General features: G+C 38.0%; 1 protein-coding gene across 6 annotated transcripts in view; it reads left to right on the top strand.

Annotated features, from left to right (window-relative positions):
- Positions 1–17481, top strand: part of PLPP1 (phospholipid phosphatase 1) — a 94115-nt gene that overhangs the window by 38441 nt on the left and 38193 nt on the right. Inside the window, exon 2 of one of the 6 annotated variants that reach the window (XM_026018760.2) lies at positions 17241–17419. The exons of the other annotated variants lie outside the window; for them this stretch is intronic. Coding sequence (XP_025874545.1) covers positions 17365–17419 — 55 coding nt within the window. The 5' untranslated portion in view covers positions 17241–17364. The remainder of the gene's footprint in view (positions 1–17240; positions 17420–17481) is intronic. 6 annotated transcript variants of the gene reach the window in all.

Below are 17481 nucleotides of genomic sequence, written 5' to 3'. Positions count from 1 at the left end.
TGTCATTTTGATAAACATGAAGCTTAACGGTCTGAACTGTATACCCATTTTCACATAGTTGTTCCAGAAGCTTAACTGTTCTGTGTGAGGTTAGTTTTGTCTGTTTCCAAATAAGTTCAAAAAGAAAAAGATGTAAATAATGACATTTTCAAGATGCACAATAAATCAAAATAAAAACTCCATACCTCGTTCATGCTGGGTTGTCTGTGGACTTGAGTGGACCTACTGATAAATCTTATCTGTCTCCTTAGAGACAGAAATTTTGTCTTGCATGTAGCAGTATACCATAATTCATTTCTGATGCTAACCACCCAGAATGGGTGTCAGATTCCACTAGTTTAAGTTCATGATTTCCAAACTGCCCTCACTTTAGTTGTCAGCCATTAAGTTTGAAGTTCTCCAGGTCACCCAAAGTTCAGACCAACTGGATACAAACCCAGGGGATTTCCATGACTGCCTACCCCTACAAGACTGCCTTCACTTAAGATGGCAGCCACAAGTTTGGGGGTTCCCAGGCAACCTGTAATTCTGATCAACCTACTACAAATTTGGAGGTTCCCATGACTCTCAGGTTAATAATTCACTAGAATGACTCAGAACTCAGGAAAGTGCTTTATTTTTTAATTACAGTTTTGTTTGAAAAGTAGGCTCCATGCCCAGTATGGAGCCCAAAGTAGGGCTTGATCTCATGACCCTGAGATTGAGACCTAAGCTAAGATCAATAGTCAGACACTAAACCAATTGAGCCACCCAGGCACCCCTATTACAGTTTTTTTAATAAAGGATCCATATCAGTACCAGCCAAATGAAGATATACTTAAAGTGAAACGTGGGAGTTGGGAGGATCACGAATGCAGAACTTCTGGGCCCTCTCCCAGTGGAATCAAGGCTTGTCACCCTCCCAGCACTCTGATGAATTCACCAGGCTTCAGGTATCTAGTGTTTTTATTAGGGTTTTATTTATTTGATTCGTATTTGAGTAAGTGTGATTGATCCATTGGCCAGATTCTGATTGAGCCTCAATCTTCAGTCCCCTGGGGCTCCAAGTCCCACCCCTCTGAATACATTGCTGATCTTTGTGATGATCAGACCCATCCTGAGTCATCTTATCAGCATAAACACAGGTGTGATTTAACAGGTTTATGAATAACAAAGATACTCCTGTTACTTGGGAAATCCTAAGAATTTAGTCTCTTCATAGTGGCTGTAAACAAAGACCAGTGAGATTCTTTGTTATAGACACACCTTTGTATCTTTAACTCTATGGACTTGGTGCCTTGAACACAATTCAGCACTCAGAATACTCTATATTGAGTAATTTTAAGAAGAGGTTTTAGGTTTTCCCCTTCTTTCAGTCTATCCGCCAAAGTGTACTGAGGAATTGGACATTTTCTCCCTTAGTAGGTTTCTGTTATTAAAGAAAACATGATACTGACGCTTGTTAAAATTGTGAGAAAGACTTTATTCAAGATTATTCAATAGGAGCAAGAGATGGAGCTCAGCTCAGCTCTGAATATGGCAGGGACAAATGGGGATTTATAGCCCAAAGCAGTGTGTGGAGGTCAGGAGATAGAAAATTACTAAGAGAAAACATCGAAGGTAGCAGGATTCTTACTCAAGGTATACCAGGACTTTAGACACCAAAAGTTGGGAATAAGGAACTTGACCAGGTATCACATGTGAAGGTATTAGCAACTGGGGGATTCTTGCTAAGGCTGAGCTATGGAGGCTCAGTAAGGACGGAGAAACACAGAAGGCCAAGGCTGAACCCTTCTTGAGAACAGGGCTTAGAGGAACCTAACTAAAATTTGGTCAAGGAGAGAGTCTTAGTCACAATCTACTGTTGTTAATGATGAATTTCATCAAAGTATGTATTGTATATCATTATTAGCTCGTGATAGAAGAACATTTATATGTTCTAAATATAAATGTTATAAATTTATATGCTCTAAAAACCTTCAAGTTTATTCAAAATTTTGTGTCATTTGAATTCCTGTTATATTTCCTTTGTTAGAAGTATTTGTTTATTAGAATTCCCTTATCCTAAGATGTGGATTATTCTAGTTTTTGGTTGGGGATTTTAGTGAAGTCATTCTAGGGGATGATTATAAAAAAACACAGAAATGTCAATAATCTCCTAAGCCAAAATTTAAAATAATGTACTTTGAATTATCCTTTTGATGGTTGTACGGGTGAACATAACAACAACAAAAAAATGCTTGGCTTTTGTATAGCATTCAGCACAAGTATTTTTCTAGCATTGATTATTCCTAAGATTTTTGCTACAACTGTTATTAGTGGAATATGTTAAGTAGATAAAAATTTTAAGGGATAAAATACAACTTAGAAGTATTTTTCTATGCTTTTGGTAACATAATTGTTTTCAATTTAATTTTTTTTCTATCAATTTTTTTAAGTTGCCTTTACTCCCTTTATTAATGGCTGAGGAAAAAGACAATATAGGATAACTTTTTGGGGTTGAATTGTTACAGAATACTGCATCTCCAGAATTTGAGATTTGATAATGTTTGAGGATGAGGGAAATCATTTACTGTAGGTATATGGATTTTCTGAAGTTCTTTGTTTCTGACACACAGTTTGAAAAATCCTGTTTCTTTAGGGTGACCTAAAGAAGACAAATGAAGCCCAATGTTTTTTTGAATAGCTACTTAGATGATAATTAGACCTTGTTAGTCATGAAGAAGAAAGAATGGATGGGTTAATATATTTTTATAAGCTGTAAGGTAATACATAAATATTGTTTATGCTTAGAGTGTCCAGAAGCACCTTCCACTGTAGGATGCTATTGGTGTTTGCTGTTTTTTATGTCATGGTACGTCTCTCTTGACACCCTTTCTTGTACTAATCCAAGAAACTGGTATCAAAACAGTGTATTGCTTCACTTGCCATGTTAACATAGGTGTTGTGGCTGCCTTTTTCCATTTCCACCCCAACAGGCACAAGGCAGTAAGGTTTACTAGAGTAGGCATGATCTCTCTTGCTCCATTGTGTCCATACTGCTGAACACCGTACTTGACATGTCATGTCATAGGTGTTTAAAAATATATTTCAGGGGCAGCCCAGGTGGCTCAGTGGTTTGGCACCACCTTCAGCCCAGGGCCTGATCCTGGAGACCCAGGATCAAGTCCCATGTCAGGCTCCCTGCATGGAGCCTGCTTCTCCCTCTGCCTCTGTCTGTCTCTCTCTCTGTCTTTCATGAATAAATAAAATCTTAAAAAGTAAACATAAAAAATAAAAATAAATTTCAAAGGGCGCCTGGGTGGCTCAGTCAGTTAAGCGTCCGACTCTTAATTTTGGCTCAGGTCATGATCTCAGGGTCCTGGGATCGAGCCCTGCCTCAGGCTCCCTGCTCATCAGGGAGTCTGTTTGTCTTCCTTTCCAAACTCGGTGCTTCCCCCACTCACATGCACACTCTTTCTCTAAAATAAGTAAGTAAATCTTTAAAAATATATTAGGTAGAAAAAAATTAATGAAAAACTGCTACATGTGAAATGGGGTAAGATTATTGGCTTAAGTTTAATAATATAACTAGGACCATGAAAATAAACCTTAACTTTTTGTAAATACATTGTATATCCAAGTCATCTTTAATACAGGCGCTGAGGGGGGGGGGCAGTTGATGGGTGTTAAATGTTGGCAAATCAAACTCCAATAAAAAATATACAAAAAAAAGGCAAAAAAAAATATGAGATCCCTCATTAAAACAGCTTTTCAGGAAAAAATGGGACACTGTTATATTGAATATATATATCCTAATTACAGATATCTTAAAATATGGGGGAAATGTCTGAGTTAAAGAAATATAGTATTATGGAGGTGGATTTCTTAGGTTGGAAAAAAGTTTCACTGTTTACTTATTTCCATATGGAGTTGTGTCTTGTCAGTGTTGTTATGGAAAGTACTGATTCAATTAGTTCTGAGCAATTTTTCCAGCACTTTTTCTGTATATGAAGTAATACCAGATGCATCCCTAAGTAATTTGCCATAATCATGGATATTTTCTTAAGATTGCTTTTCATGTTATGTTTGGAAGATGTAATATGTAGATTCAGTATGTTAATGATAATACATCCATTTTATGGAACCCTAGAAAATATTCTGATAAATTTTAATTTTTATTGGATGTACTGAAAGAAAAGTTACATAAATATTGAGTATATACTGCCAGTAATGAAAACTGAAGCTCTCTTCGTGTCTCAGTAGCCAAGCTTACTGAATTTCACTGCTGTTTTCTTAAATGCTGTGGCTTCTTGAAGGACTCATTGGGAAAAATATCATCTCATAAAATTTTCTCTCTTTTTTTTCAAAGATTTTATTTATTCATGAGAGACAGAGAGAGAGAGGCAGAGACACAGGCAGAGGGAGAAGGAGGCTCCCCACAAGGAGCCCGATACAGGACTCCAGTCCTGGATTCCAGGATCAGGATCTGAGCTGAAGGTAGCCGCTCAACCGCTGAGCCATCCAGGTGTCCCTTCATAAAATTTTCTTAAAAATAGTTTCAGGGCTGGGGTGCCTAAATGGCTTAGTTGGTTGAGCGTCTGACTCTGGTTTCAGCTCAGGTCATGATCTCAGGGTCCTGAGATCAAGCCCCTCATTGGGTTCCATACTTGGAGGAAAGTCTGCTTGAGATGCACCCGCCCCCCCTGGCTCATATGTGCATGCTCTTTCTCTCTCTAAAATTAAGTATATCTTTAAAAAAATCGTTTCAAGGGTTTTTTTTTTTAATTTTTATTTATGATAGTCACACACACACACACACAGAGAGAGAGAGAGAGAGGCAGAGACACAGGCAGAGGGAGAAGCAGTCTCCATGCACCGGGAGCCCGACGTGGGATTCGATCCCGGGTCTCCAGGATCACACCTTGGGCCAAAGGCAGGCGCCAAGCCGCTGTGCCACCCAGGGATCCCACGTTTCAAGGGTTGTTATGGAATGCCTTTGCTAAGGTTAAGGGATGAAGAGCTTTTGCTTCACACACTGAGCACAACTCTACAAAACTAGTAGACATTCTCTTCTAACTTTTCTATTGCATGAGCCTTGACAAATCTGCAGGGTTTAAAAGGGTTGAACATTATTTCTAGATGAGACCTCTGATTTTTGAGAAGTTCTAAAATCTCTCTCTTTCTCTTTCTTTCTTTCAAAAGATTTTATTTATTTGACACAGAGAGAGAACCAGAGAGTACAAGTGAGGGGAGCAGCAGAGGGAATGGAAGCCGACTCTGTGCTGAGCAGGGAGCCTGATGCAGACTCTATGCTGAGCAGGGAGCCTGATGTGGGACTGAAGGCAGACACCTAACTGGATGAGCCACCCAAGCACCCAATTATGAGCCTTTTAAAGAAAGCTTATTTAAAATTATTTAATTCCTTGGTCATGTTATATGGTTACTTTAAACAAATATTTAGAATCCTAAATTTAGTTTCTGTTGAGAAACAGGACCTATGTTTAAAAATGTAAGCGTAAAACTGCTTATGTGAAACTAACTCATTTGTGATTGGAATGCAGAATCGGTGATGTAAACCATAAAAAATAAACATGTCCAGTGTAGCACAGGGATTTTGAATACTACCTTATTCAGTAATTGTGAAGTGTGAGCAAAAATAGTGTCTGTAAAGAAGTCACTCATGAAACATTTTGGTGTTTCCCTATAGCTATAAATAGCTTATGTCCTGTATCTGGCTTTTGGAAGACCACTTAATATTCTATTGTAGCCAAATTCCTGTGGGCTCCTTTAAATAAGAATTAAAAAACTCTTCACCATTTTTAACAATTATTTATAAGCTTTTATATTTGGAATGAGAATAAGAGAGGGTCTTAAAAATGGCAGTTCACTGCTTTATCATGAACTTGTGTTTCTAACATGACAAGAAGTGGAATTCTGTATTACTTTTGAAAGATTTTATTTTTTTGACAGAGATTTAATTTATTTGACAGAAAGAGTGAGTGCATAAGCAGGGGGGAGGAGCAGAGTGAGAGGGAGAAGCAGACTCTTGGCTGAGCAGGGAGCCTCACTCGGGGCTCAGTCCCAGGATCCTGGGATCATGATTTGAGCCAAAGGCAGATGCTTAACTAACTGAGCCACCCAGGAGCCTGAGAATGGAATTCTGTATTACTTGTAGAAAGAAAACTTTTTTTGTGTTTTTACCCGTTTTTAGACTGTGAATAGTCAACACCAGTTCAGAGCATAATATCAGTGCAACCACCTTTCAGAAGGCAGGTCCCTTGCCTTCTGAAATAAGTTTCTACTTGACTAGTTGCTATTCACCATAATACTAGCAGCAGGGAGTCATCTTTTTAATTAAATGACTTTCCAACAGGTGGTGTTGGCCTGGCTCTCTTGGCTTAGATGCTGGAGTGGGGGGTGGAGATCTAATTTGTGATGTATCTAGGGAGATTGTAAGCAGAGGTCTCTGGCAAAGCAGTAGAAGTGGGGTGAATGGGCTAGTGAGTCAATGAGTTTCTAAGTAGAAAACCTGGGAGTTTTGAAGCACAGTGTGTCAGTTATGTGTTAAATATGTATGTGTGTTCAATCAGATCGATTCTTATACCTGAGTGTTAATCTTCTGATAGACCTAAAAGCATTCTTTTAGGAGCTCTCAAGATTTGAAAGAGAAGAATGAGCTTTCTGTCAGATTAATTTCTCTTTGACTTGTTTAATTTGTGCTGTAAATTATCTGTTTCCGGGGTGGAGAGTGATTTTATTTCCTGTGTCCCTATAAGAAAAAAATTGGGCAAGGAGATGAAAAGAGTAGCTGGAAAGGTACCCATTTTGTTTACTATAGAGTTTTACTTTCTCTCCTTGAAATTATTGTAATCTGGATGCCTGTTGTTTGGTTTAGAACTTTTTCACATATGGTAAGTGGAAGCCTGTCTTCTATCCTATGGCTGTTTCCTGTTTATGAATTACTACTAGGTTACAGATTCTTTATCTTCTCATAGCAGCTCTCTGAGCTTTGTAGGTATTTTTCCTTTATAACTACCAAGGGCATAGTTGGGGTTTTAACCTCATTCTGCTTTACTCTTTTATTCACATACTTTTTGACAGCACTTCATTGTCTTCAGTGTGGAGTAGGTCTAAGTCCTGTAAAGTCTTCTTCTTCTTCTTTTTTTTTTTTTAAATCAGTTGGAAGTTATGAATGTGAGTCAAGGTAGTGAAGAGTAGATTAGGAAAGAGTGGCAGAAAGCTTGGGTTAGTGTGACAGCAAGTGACCAAAGCTTAAAGTGGAGCTTGTCTGCCTAGGTTGACTTTACTGGAGGAGTTTCTGACCTGACCTATGCTCTTTAAGAGTGAAAATTTTATTTTGGATATGTTTCTTTGTGCCACTCCTGAAATTCAGTGTGACTTTATACAAGCATTTAATCTCTTCATATGCATTTCTCTAACTGGAAAAGGATGCTTTTCTGTTAATCAGAAAGCCATGAGAAGAGGATGGGTTTCACTTATACAAACATCACACCTATATCAAAGTCTGTTCTTGTTTTTAAAAATAGAGTTCACTGATTTTGCTTCCTGTGTAGTAAACTACTTTGTTGTATTTTGGGGAAAGGCAGTGCCAATTATTCACCTTTTTAGTGGAAGTAAAATGCTTTGCATGTATTTTTTTCCCCCTAATCTTTTCTTCTTGTCTAACTTTACTTCTCATTTAGAGCTTTCATAGGCTTTTCTGTAGACCTTACAGCAACTCTGGAAGAATGTCTGGTAGTTTATTGTACTTGAGATAGTTCAGTAGCCTCCTTGGGAATCTTTCAAGAATAAGCTGGTCCTCTGCCTCCCCAAATTAGTAAGAAAGTCTCAGTTCTCTTTCCTATTTCAAAGATCTGGTTCATTGGCTGTCTCAGCCATTAAACTTACATGATCATGTCCTAGTTGATGCCATTTCTAATAACTTAAGCCCTTCCATAATCTGAGTTTCAAGCATTCTGCTTTCTAATCATTACCTTCCTGGAAACAATTCCTCTCAGTCACCAGCAGTTCCCAAGTTGTTTAGTCTAGTGGTCCTCTAGTGGTCTTCATGTTATTTGATCTAATAGCAGCATTCAAAAAACACTTAAAAAGTGTTTGATTTTGAAATAATTTTAGACTCTTAAAAATCTTAAAAAAGATATTTATTTATTCATGAGAAACAACAGAGAGAGCAAGAGGGGCAGAGACACAGGCAGAGGGAGAAGCAGGTTCCCTCCTCCCTTGACTCATATCACTTAAGGAAGTTATATCACTTCCTCCAGTGATAACATTTTACATAGCTATGGTGGAAGTCTCAGTACTATAACTGAAATATAGATCTTACTCAGATTTCACCGGTTTTTACATGTAGTTTGTATATGTGCGTGTTTACGTTTTTGTGTGAAATTCTATGAAATTTATCACATGTAGAGATTTGTGTAACTGTTCACAACTGTTGATCACCCTACAGAAACTCCCTTAGACTCTTTCTAGTCATACCTTTCCCCAGTCCCTAACACCTGACAAATTTTGTCATTTATGTTATATAAATGGATTCATACAGTATATATTTGAAATTGATTTTCTGAAATTGACCTTTTTTTTTTTTACTCACAACTGAGCATATTGATAATTCATTTTTTATGTTGAATAATATACGGATGTATTGTAGTTTATTTTTCTGTTTGAGGGAAATCGTGGTTCTTTCCAGTTTTTGACTATTACAAGAAAAGCTCTATGAGGTTCGTTTTTTGTATGTGTGTACGGACGACTAATTGTTCTAACATCATTTGCCAAAGAGATTGATTGCTCTTTCTCCATTGGATTGCTTTTGTATCTTTGATTTAAAAAGAAAAAAAAAAGATGGCTATATTTGTAAGGATGAACATAAGTTTTCATTTTTCTAGGGTAGATACCCAGTACTGGAATTGCTGTCTTTTGGTAAATGTATGTTTACATTTTGAAGAAACTGCTAAATTGTTTTCTGGAGTGACTATACCATTTTTCATTCTCACCAGAAATGATTAAGAGATCCACTTGTGCATCTTCACCAACACTAATGTATTTTTCAATTTATTTATTTACCTTTTGAGATTTTATTTACTTATTCATGAGAGGCAGAGAGAGACAAAGACACGGGCAGAGGAAGAAGCAGGCTCCATGCAGGGAGCCCGACATGGGACCCGATCCCCGGTCTCCAGGATCATGCCCTGGGCCAAAGGCGGTGCTAAACTGCTGAGCCACCCAGGCGGCCCTTATTTTATTTTATTTTTGTTAAAGATTTTATGGGCAGCCCTGGTGGCTCAGTGGGTTAGTGCCGCCTTCAGTCCAGGGTGTGACCTTGGAGACCTGGGCCCGAGTTCCATATCGGGCTCCCTGCATGGAGCCTGCTCCTCCCTCTGCCTCCGTCTCTGCCTCTCTCTCTCTCTCTGTTGTCTCTCATGAATAAATAAATAAAATCTTAAAAAAGATATTTATTTATTCATGAGAAACAACAGAGAGAGCAAGAGGGGCAGAGACACAGGCAGAGGGAGAAGCAGGTTCCATGCAGGGAGCCTGATGTAGGACTTGATTCTGGAACTCTGGGATCATGCCCTGAGCCAAAGGCAAACACTCAACTGCTGAGCCACCCAGGCATCCCTGTATTTTTCATTTTAGCCATTCCAACAGATATGTAGTGATGTATTTCTAGTTAGGACTTTAATTTGCTTTTCTCTAATGGCTATTGATGTTGAACATCTTTTCATGTGGTTGCTGAATACTTGTGAATCCTCTGGTGAAGTATATGTTCAAGTTTTTGCTTATTTTCTGGTGAGATTTCTATTTATTTAATATATACTTATATACATTTATATTTATTTATGTATTTTTCCCATGGAGTTTAGAGAGATCTTCATTTATTCTAGCTGCATAGTCTTGTTGAATGTGTGATTTGCATGTATTTTTTTTCCCTGTGGGTATCTTGCCTTTTCATTATGTTAAATGTCTTTTGAGAGTAGAAATTTTTAATTTTGAAGAATCAAATTTATTGATAATTTTTTTTGTTATAAAGATTGTTTGAGAGAGAATGAGCAAGGGGAGAGGGAGAAGGAGAGAAGCAGACTCCCTGCTGAGTGGGGAACCTGACTTGAGGTTCAGTCCCATGACCCTGAGATCATGACCTGAGCTGAAATTAAGAGTTAGATGCTTAGGTGACTGAGGCACCCAGGCGCCCTAATATTTTTTCTTTTATAGACTGTGTTTTTTGGTGTTGTCTAAGAACTCTACCTATTAAAAGTAGCCCTATTAAAACACTTCTAAAAATTTGTCTTCTAAAACTTTTATAGTTTTCTGTATTGTTATATCTCTGTGAACCACTTTGTGTTAATTTTTTTTTATGAAGTATGAGGTAAAGTTGAGGTTCATTTTTTGGTATGTGTGTATGTATGACCAATTGTTCCAACATCGTTGGCCGAAAAGACTCTCCTTTCTCCACTAACTTGCTTTTGTGCCTTTTTGTTTTTGTTTTTGTTTTTTTTTTTAGAAATTTTATTTTTTTTTAAGATTTATTTATTTATTTATGATAGACAGAGAGAGAGAGAGAGAGACAGACAGAGGGAGAAGCAGGCTCCATGCCGGGAGCCTGATGTGGGACTCGATCCCCGGACTCCAGGATCGCGCCCTGGGCCAAAGGCAGGCGCTAAACCTCTGAGCCACCCAGGGATCCCCTGTGCCTTTTTGAAAAAGCAATTAGTAGGCTGTATTTGTGTGGGTATATTTCTGGACTTTGTTCTTCTTTCATCAATACCTATGTCTTTGCTTCCTTGTATATCACATGTATTTTTTTTTTTTAAGCGGTAGAGTAACAGTCAACTTTTGTTGGATATTAATTGTGAATTAGGCAATGGAAGGATTCAAGGGTGCCAGGCAAAAGTCATGGTCAGGAATGCCAAACGTGCTTCCACACTGGGCCCTCTTCCGTGGTACTTGTGTAGCCGTTCATGTTTGAGTTCCTTGTAAGAAGGACAGTAGTTGAAAAGCACATAAGCAGCCAGCACCACAGAAATCCCAAGGACGCCCCCTTTCTTCACATTGATATACCAGTAGTAACCTCTTTTTTTTTTTTTTTAAGATTTTATTTATTTATTCATTAGAGAGAGAGAGAGAGAGAGGCAGAGACACAGGCAGAGGGAGAAGCAGGCTCCATGCAGGGAGCTTGATATGGGACTTGATCCCAGGTCTCCAGGATCTCACCCCAGGCTGAAGGCAGCGCTAAACCGCTGAGCCACCGGGGATGCCCAGTAACCTCTTTTTGAAATGCTCCAGCAATGCCCTTAGGGATGAAATCCCGCATCAGTATCCAACCTGGCAGCTCTCCTAGTTTCACCTCCATGAGCTGCTTCTCCTTTACTGGTACGGATGAGGATGATGCCATCTTGGAGTCCTGGGTGTCCGCTCTCTATCACGTCTTAATTACTGTGGCTTTATATTGGTTGGTAAAAATATGTATTGAAGCTAAAAATCAAGTGGAGAAAACAATAATGTAGCTCAAAATTTCATGAAATGTAATTCCTCCAACTTAATTTTTTTTAGAATTATTTAGCTGTTTGCTTCCCCTGCCTTTCCACATAAATTTTATTTTATTTTTAAGTAGGGGCTCAAACTCATGACTCTGAAATCAAGACCTGAGCTCCAGATAAATTTTATAATCAGCATATCTACAAAAAAATATATGGCAGGTATTTTTATAAGAATTATATTAAAGCTATAGATCGATGTGGGGGAGAATTGACATAATTACCTTGTTAAAATCTTTCAGTCCCTGAAGATAACATCTTTACATTTATTTAAGAAAAACACCATTTCATCAATGTTTTATAGTTTTCAGCGTACAGATCCTATATATGTACTTAGATTTATACTTAAGTATTTAATTTTTTTGAACTTTTTCTAATGGTATTGTGCCTTTAATTCTGGTTTCCAGTTGTTTGATACGTTGCTATGATATAGACATACGATTGACCTTATATCCTGTGGCTTTGCTGTACATCTAGTTCTAGGAGTTTGGGGATAGATTTTTTAAGATTTCCTATACTCCCCTGATTTTAATTTTTCCTTACTGACTGCTTTTTCTCATTCTCTTTGCAAATTCCTTCTCTTCTGACTTTTTAATTTTGGAGGTTCTTGGGTCCTCTTTTCTATCTATACTCATTTCTTGGTGATCTCATCCACTTTCCACCACTTCTGTCCGACATCTTCAACTTGGACTTCTTCTTCTGTGGATTTTATGTCCAGCTGCCTACTTGATATCTCATCTAATGGGCTCCTCAAACTTGATGCATCAAAGTATGAACTCTTAGGTTTGTCCATTGCCCACTCTAATATTTTGTCTCAAATCTTCCCTCAGTTAATTTAATTGAGACAGTTTATTTTTGTTTTTATTTTTTAAAAGGTTTTTATTTTAAGTTGGCTCTACACCTAACATGAGGATTAAACTCACAACTCTTAGATCACCAGTTGCATGCTCTATTGACTGAGCTAGATAGTCAACTTCCCTCAGTTAATTTAACTTTAAACTTATGGTCTCTCAAATGGAAAACCTTGGGTCATTCTTCATTCCTCTTTTCCCACACTAATATCCAATCCATCCATCAACAAATACTGTTGACTCTACTTTGAAGGTGAATCTACAACTTGACCACCGTAAGATCTGTGCTGTATCTTTGGTTCTTCCTCACCTCAAACCTAGTGCCTGGTACAGAGTAATAGGAACCTACTTAATTGTTAAATTGAATGATTGCTTCCTTGTTAAAAAATGGTACTCAAGATTTTGAGATCTTACTTTCTCTAGTTGAATTATAATATCCCTTAACATTGATGGAAATAAGTTATTTTTATATCTTAAGTTTCCTGAATTCATCAGACTTCTATTACAGATGGAGTTCTTTAATGTTTTGGTTTATACACTGAATTGTGTTCAAACACTTTTCAGAGTTCTGTCTTTAAGATTTAGTTGATAGAGTTTCAAATAGAATATTCTAGTTTCAGTTAATTTTAGTTATAATTTACTATTCTGGTTGAGAAAATGATTTTTCATTTAAAAAACCCTGCTGCTAGTAAATGTTAATAATGAAATATACTCATATCAGCACTCTATATAACTTGGGAGTATGTTATATATAACGTGACTGCTCTGAATTGTTTACAGCAAAAGAAATGCATTCAGTGCTTTAAGTAATAAAACTGATCTTAGTTCCTTTTTCTTGAGTCTTGTTTTTTGATGTAGTTCAGTAATTATTTTTGTTTCTGGCTCATTCCCTCTGTTCCCTGAACTTTATTTTATCATGTACTCGCATGTACCCGAGTGCACTTTATTTAATGCATGAATGGGGCAGAGTAACTTCACAGGTTTTCTTGAATAGTCACCACACTTTCTGCTCTTTAAATATAAGCAGAAGGAAAATAAATAAGGCGTTGACATATTCTTTTTACTATCTTGTTAAGTATGATTATATCTTAGGTCTTTACCAGCATCTTTGACAACTCATATTTTCAAAATTGACTCTTTCCTACTTGAAATTTTCCCCATCGGTGAGTAAACAAAGGTAGGTTTTCAAATGACATGATAAGGTAGACTAAGTAAACACACACTTCCCTTACCTGTTTAGCCTAGGGCCATAGTAACGTATCAAAAATAATAATAAACCCATTATTTTACAGTTTAGTCTATATCTTTAGGTTCTTTATTGCTCTAGTCTCCATCTACATCCTTTCCTTCCTGTTGAGGCATTAGGAGAAGAATATGATCTCTGAGGTATTTCACAAATGGACATCATCCTCTCTGTTGGGTGGTGTCTTTTATCTGCCAGTGGAGTCTTTTGCTTTCAAGGCTAGTGACATGTGGTCCCTGACCTCAAGGTGCCTGAGAGCTTTGTGTCAGGATTTCTCAGGTGGAATGCCTACTTCTCTTAGCCCTGGGGCAGCGTGTCCCTTAAGGATTTGCTGCTTTGGACTTAGGAGTTGCAGGCCTCTCTTCTCTGAGTATCAGATCGTTTTATATCCCTGTAATAGAATACCATTCAGAAGCAAAACAGAATGAGATATTAGTCTATGCTATATGGATGAACCTTAAAACATTATTTTGTTGAAATGTTTGTGTAGTTTTCACTATTAGAAGAGTTCCCTTCACGTGTTAAAACAAAAAGTTCTTGCCCACGGTTTCGCAGTTCTACTAGGCACCCCACTGCTAATCTTTCCAACTAACACCTTTGTTTATATCATGTTTTTAAGATGCTGAATATTTGTATGGAAGAAGTTAAGGATATTGTGTGACCATGTTTTGTTTTGTTTTTTCTTAAAGATTTTATTTCATTTTAAAGAGAGAGAAAGAGCGCTCGTACACATTATTTGCAGGAGGAGCAGAGGGAGAGAGAGAGAATCCAAATCAGACTTCCTCCTAACAGGGAGCTCAACATGGGGCTTTATCGCATGACCCTGACTCAAGTTGAAATCAAGATTTGGAGGTTTAACTGACTGAGCCACCCAGGCACTCTGACCATGTCCTTATGTTATCATTTCCTATCTCTGGTAAAGGATGGAGAAGTGCTCTTGTGGTATTTAGCTGGTGGAAGTGGTGACACTCTCTTTTAAACTATGATAAATATTCACTGGTAGAAAGTAGAAGGCTATATTTATATGTGGGAGTAAGTATCAGTTTACCATACAGAAAATCTGATTCCTTTTTTTTTTTTTTTTAAGATTTTATTCATTTATTTATGAGAGGCACAGAGAAAGAGGCAGAGGAAGAAGCAGGCTCCCAGTGGGGAGCCCGATGCAGGACTTGATCCTGGGACCCTGGGATCACACCCTGAGCCAAAGGCAGACACTCAACCACAGTGCCACCCAAGTGTCCCACAAAATATGATTCTTATATGGATGAATATGACTAGGTATTAAAAAGCAAAATGTAGGAATGTAAAGTGATACTTTGGAAGACTTTGGAAAATAGCTTAGCAAGTTCTTGAAAAGTTAAACATAAACTTACCACATAAACATATACCATATGACTCAGCCATTTTGCTCTTAGGTGTCTACTCATTAGGGAGGACAATTAGTCCTACTAGGCAAAAACTGAAACAACCCAATTTTATCTATACTGGTGAATGGATAAATTAGATGTAGATACATGCAGTAGGATAGTATTTAGCAATAAAAAAGGAACAAAGTGCATGCTACAATGTGGATGAACCTCAAAAACATTATGCTAAGTGATAAAAGGACTTAAGAAATACCACATATTGAATGATTTCATTCACTTGAAATGCTCAGGAAAGGCAAAGCTATGTAGAAACAGAAAACATGAGTAAGGTTGCCTGGGGTTGGCCATGGGAGCAAGGGTTGAATACAAATGGGCTTGTGAGAAATGTTTGGATAATCAAAAAGTTCTAAAACTGGATGGTGGTGATGGTTATACAACTTTGTAAATTGGCCCAAATCACTGAATTATATACTTAGAGTGGATGAATTTTATGGTATGTAAACTATATACTTAAAAGTAAATAGTTTTTTTTTTTTTCCAAAAAGGGAATGAAAATGAATTTTATAAACTGAAGTATTAAGAAAAACATTGTTTGACAAATGTAGTCATTTGGCTGATGATGAAAAGGGATTGTTTGGAGATGTGACCTTTCAGGTAAAAGGAAAAGGGTGTTTGATTTACTTTGATAAAAAAGTAAATGGAACCCTTCTCTTTTCTTTGAAATCTGTAGTTAATGCTAATACCATCAGATGTCTTAAATTTTTGCATTTCTCCATATTTCTGTACAATTGTGGATGATAGAGTATATTGCTAATAACCTTTTTGAAAAAAGGGCCTATAATGGCCTATAATTCCACATAAAAAATACATTCTTAGGAAATAATTAGAAATGAAAGCAAGGATTAGTATCTGGAAATGTTCACTCTGGCATTACATAGGGTAATCAAAGAATTAGTGATCTGGGGAGACTGGGTGGCTCAGTGGTTGAGCATCTGCCTTTGGCTTAGGTCATGACCCTGGGGTCCTGGGATCCAGTTCCATTCCTTTCTAACTAGCTGAAGTAAGGTTGGGTTTTGTTGAAAGGATATAGGGCACTCTAACAACTCCAAAATAGCAAGATCAGTGAGGCCCTCTGGCAATGGGGAGCCAAAGCCACTTTCCCATTTCTCACTTTCAAGGGCCAGGCTAGTCACTTCTCTTTTCTTTGCAGACCTGTTTTGTTCTCAGCCTCTTCAGCGAATCTTTCTTGTGCATGGTTCAGACTGCTTGCCAGCTCTGACTGAGTCAGTCTTTGTTCCAATTCCAGAATTCCCAGAGCAGAAATCTGGACGAGGTCATCTTTTTGAGCCTGATATAGATCATTGAACAAATGGTGATTTGATCTTCTCCATCCCCTTTTTGGGGTCTATGTTCAGGTTTAGTGAAAATGAAATGGTGTTGAATAATGACATTGATATAATAGATTTCATGGACTTATATGAGATTGCAAATATTATTAATTTGAAAATATTTCTGAGGCCTTCTGTGATAGAATTACTTTTCTTCACTCACACTCTCAAAAGAAGAGTGTGCATTTGTGATGGATTCCTGCTTTTTAAAAAATGTTTATTTTTTAATCATTCCTCACTAAAATCTCTGTAGTATGGCTTCCACCCTTTCTTTCTTTTCTTTCTTTTATCTATCTATCTATCTATCTATCTATCTATATTTTTACTTATTTATTCATGAGAGACACAGAGAGAGACAGAGGCAGAGACCCAGCAGAGGGAGAAGCAGGCTCCATGCCGGGAGCCCGATGCGGGACTCGATCCCAGGACTCCAGGATCGCGCCTTGGGCCAAAGGCAGGTGCCAAACCGCTGAGCCACCCAGGGATCCCCTATTTTAGAAAAGATTTTATTTATTTGAGAGAGAGAAAATGAGTAAGCAAGAGACAGAGAGAGAGAGAGAGAGAGAGAGAGAGAGAGAGAGCCTGAGTAGAGGGGAGGAGCAGAGGGAGAGGAAGAAGCAGGCTCTCCCGTTGAGCAGGGGGCTCAATGTGGGGCTAGATCCCGGCACTCCAGGATCATAGCCCAAGCTGAAGGCAGATACTTAACTGACTGAGCCACCCAGGCGCACCCCCTGCCCTCCTTTTCCTTATTACCATTTTTACTAAGTCTGGCCCTTGAAAATGTATTGGGTATTGTGGATGCATCACCACCTCCTGAGGTGCTTTCTCTGGATTTGGCCTCAATGATGTAACTCTCTCCTTTCTTCACCCTCCAGATCTGACTCAGTGGATCTTCCTCCTGTGCTCATCCCTTTAGTGTTGCCGCTGCTTTGTGCCTCACCCTGCACTTCATTTCATTTCATATCCGTCCTGGAGTTTTTTACCTCTGTGGCTTCAGAGATGCTTACGTGCCAAAACTTCTGTCTTTACCATACACCTTCTACTGGGTTCTATGGTAACCACTGGCTTTTTGAATATCATCAGAGCTTCTCTTTTGAACCTTCATAGCTTTTTGTA

This window comes from Vulpes vulpes, chromosome 2, assembly GCF_048418805.1.
Source record: "Vulpes vulpes isolate BD-2025 chromosome 2, VulVul3, whole genome shotgun sequence".
In the NCBI taxonomy this organism is placed as follows: Eukaryota; Metazoa; Chordata; class Mammalia; order Carnivora; family Canidae; genus Vulpes; species Vulpes vulpes.
Note: the sequence above shows the minus strand (reverse complement) of the source record. Positions and strands in the feature narration are given on the sequence as shown.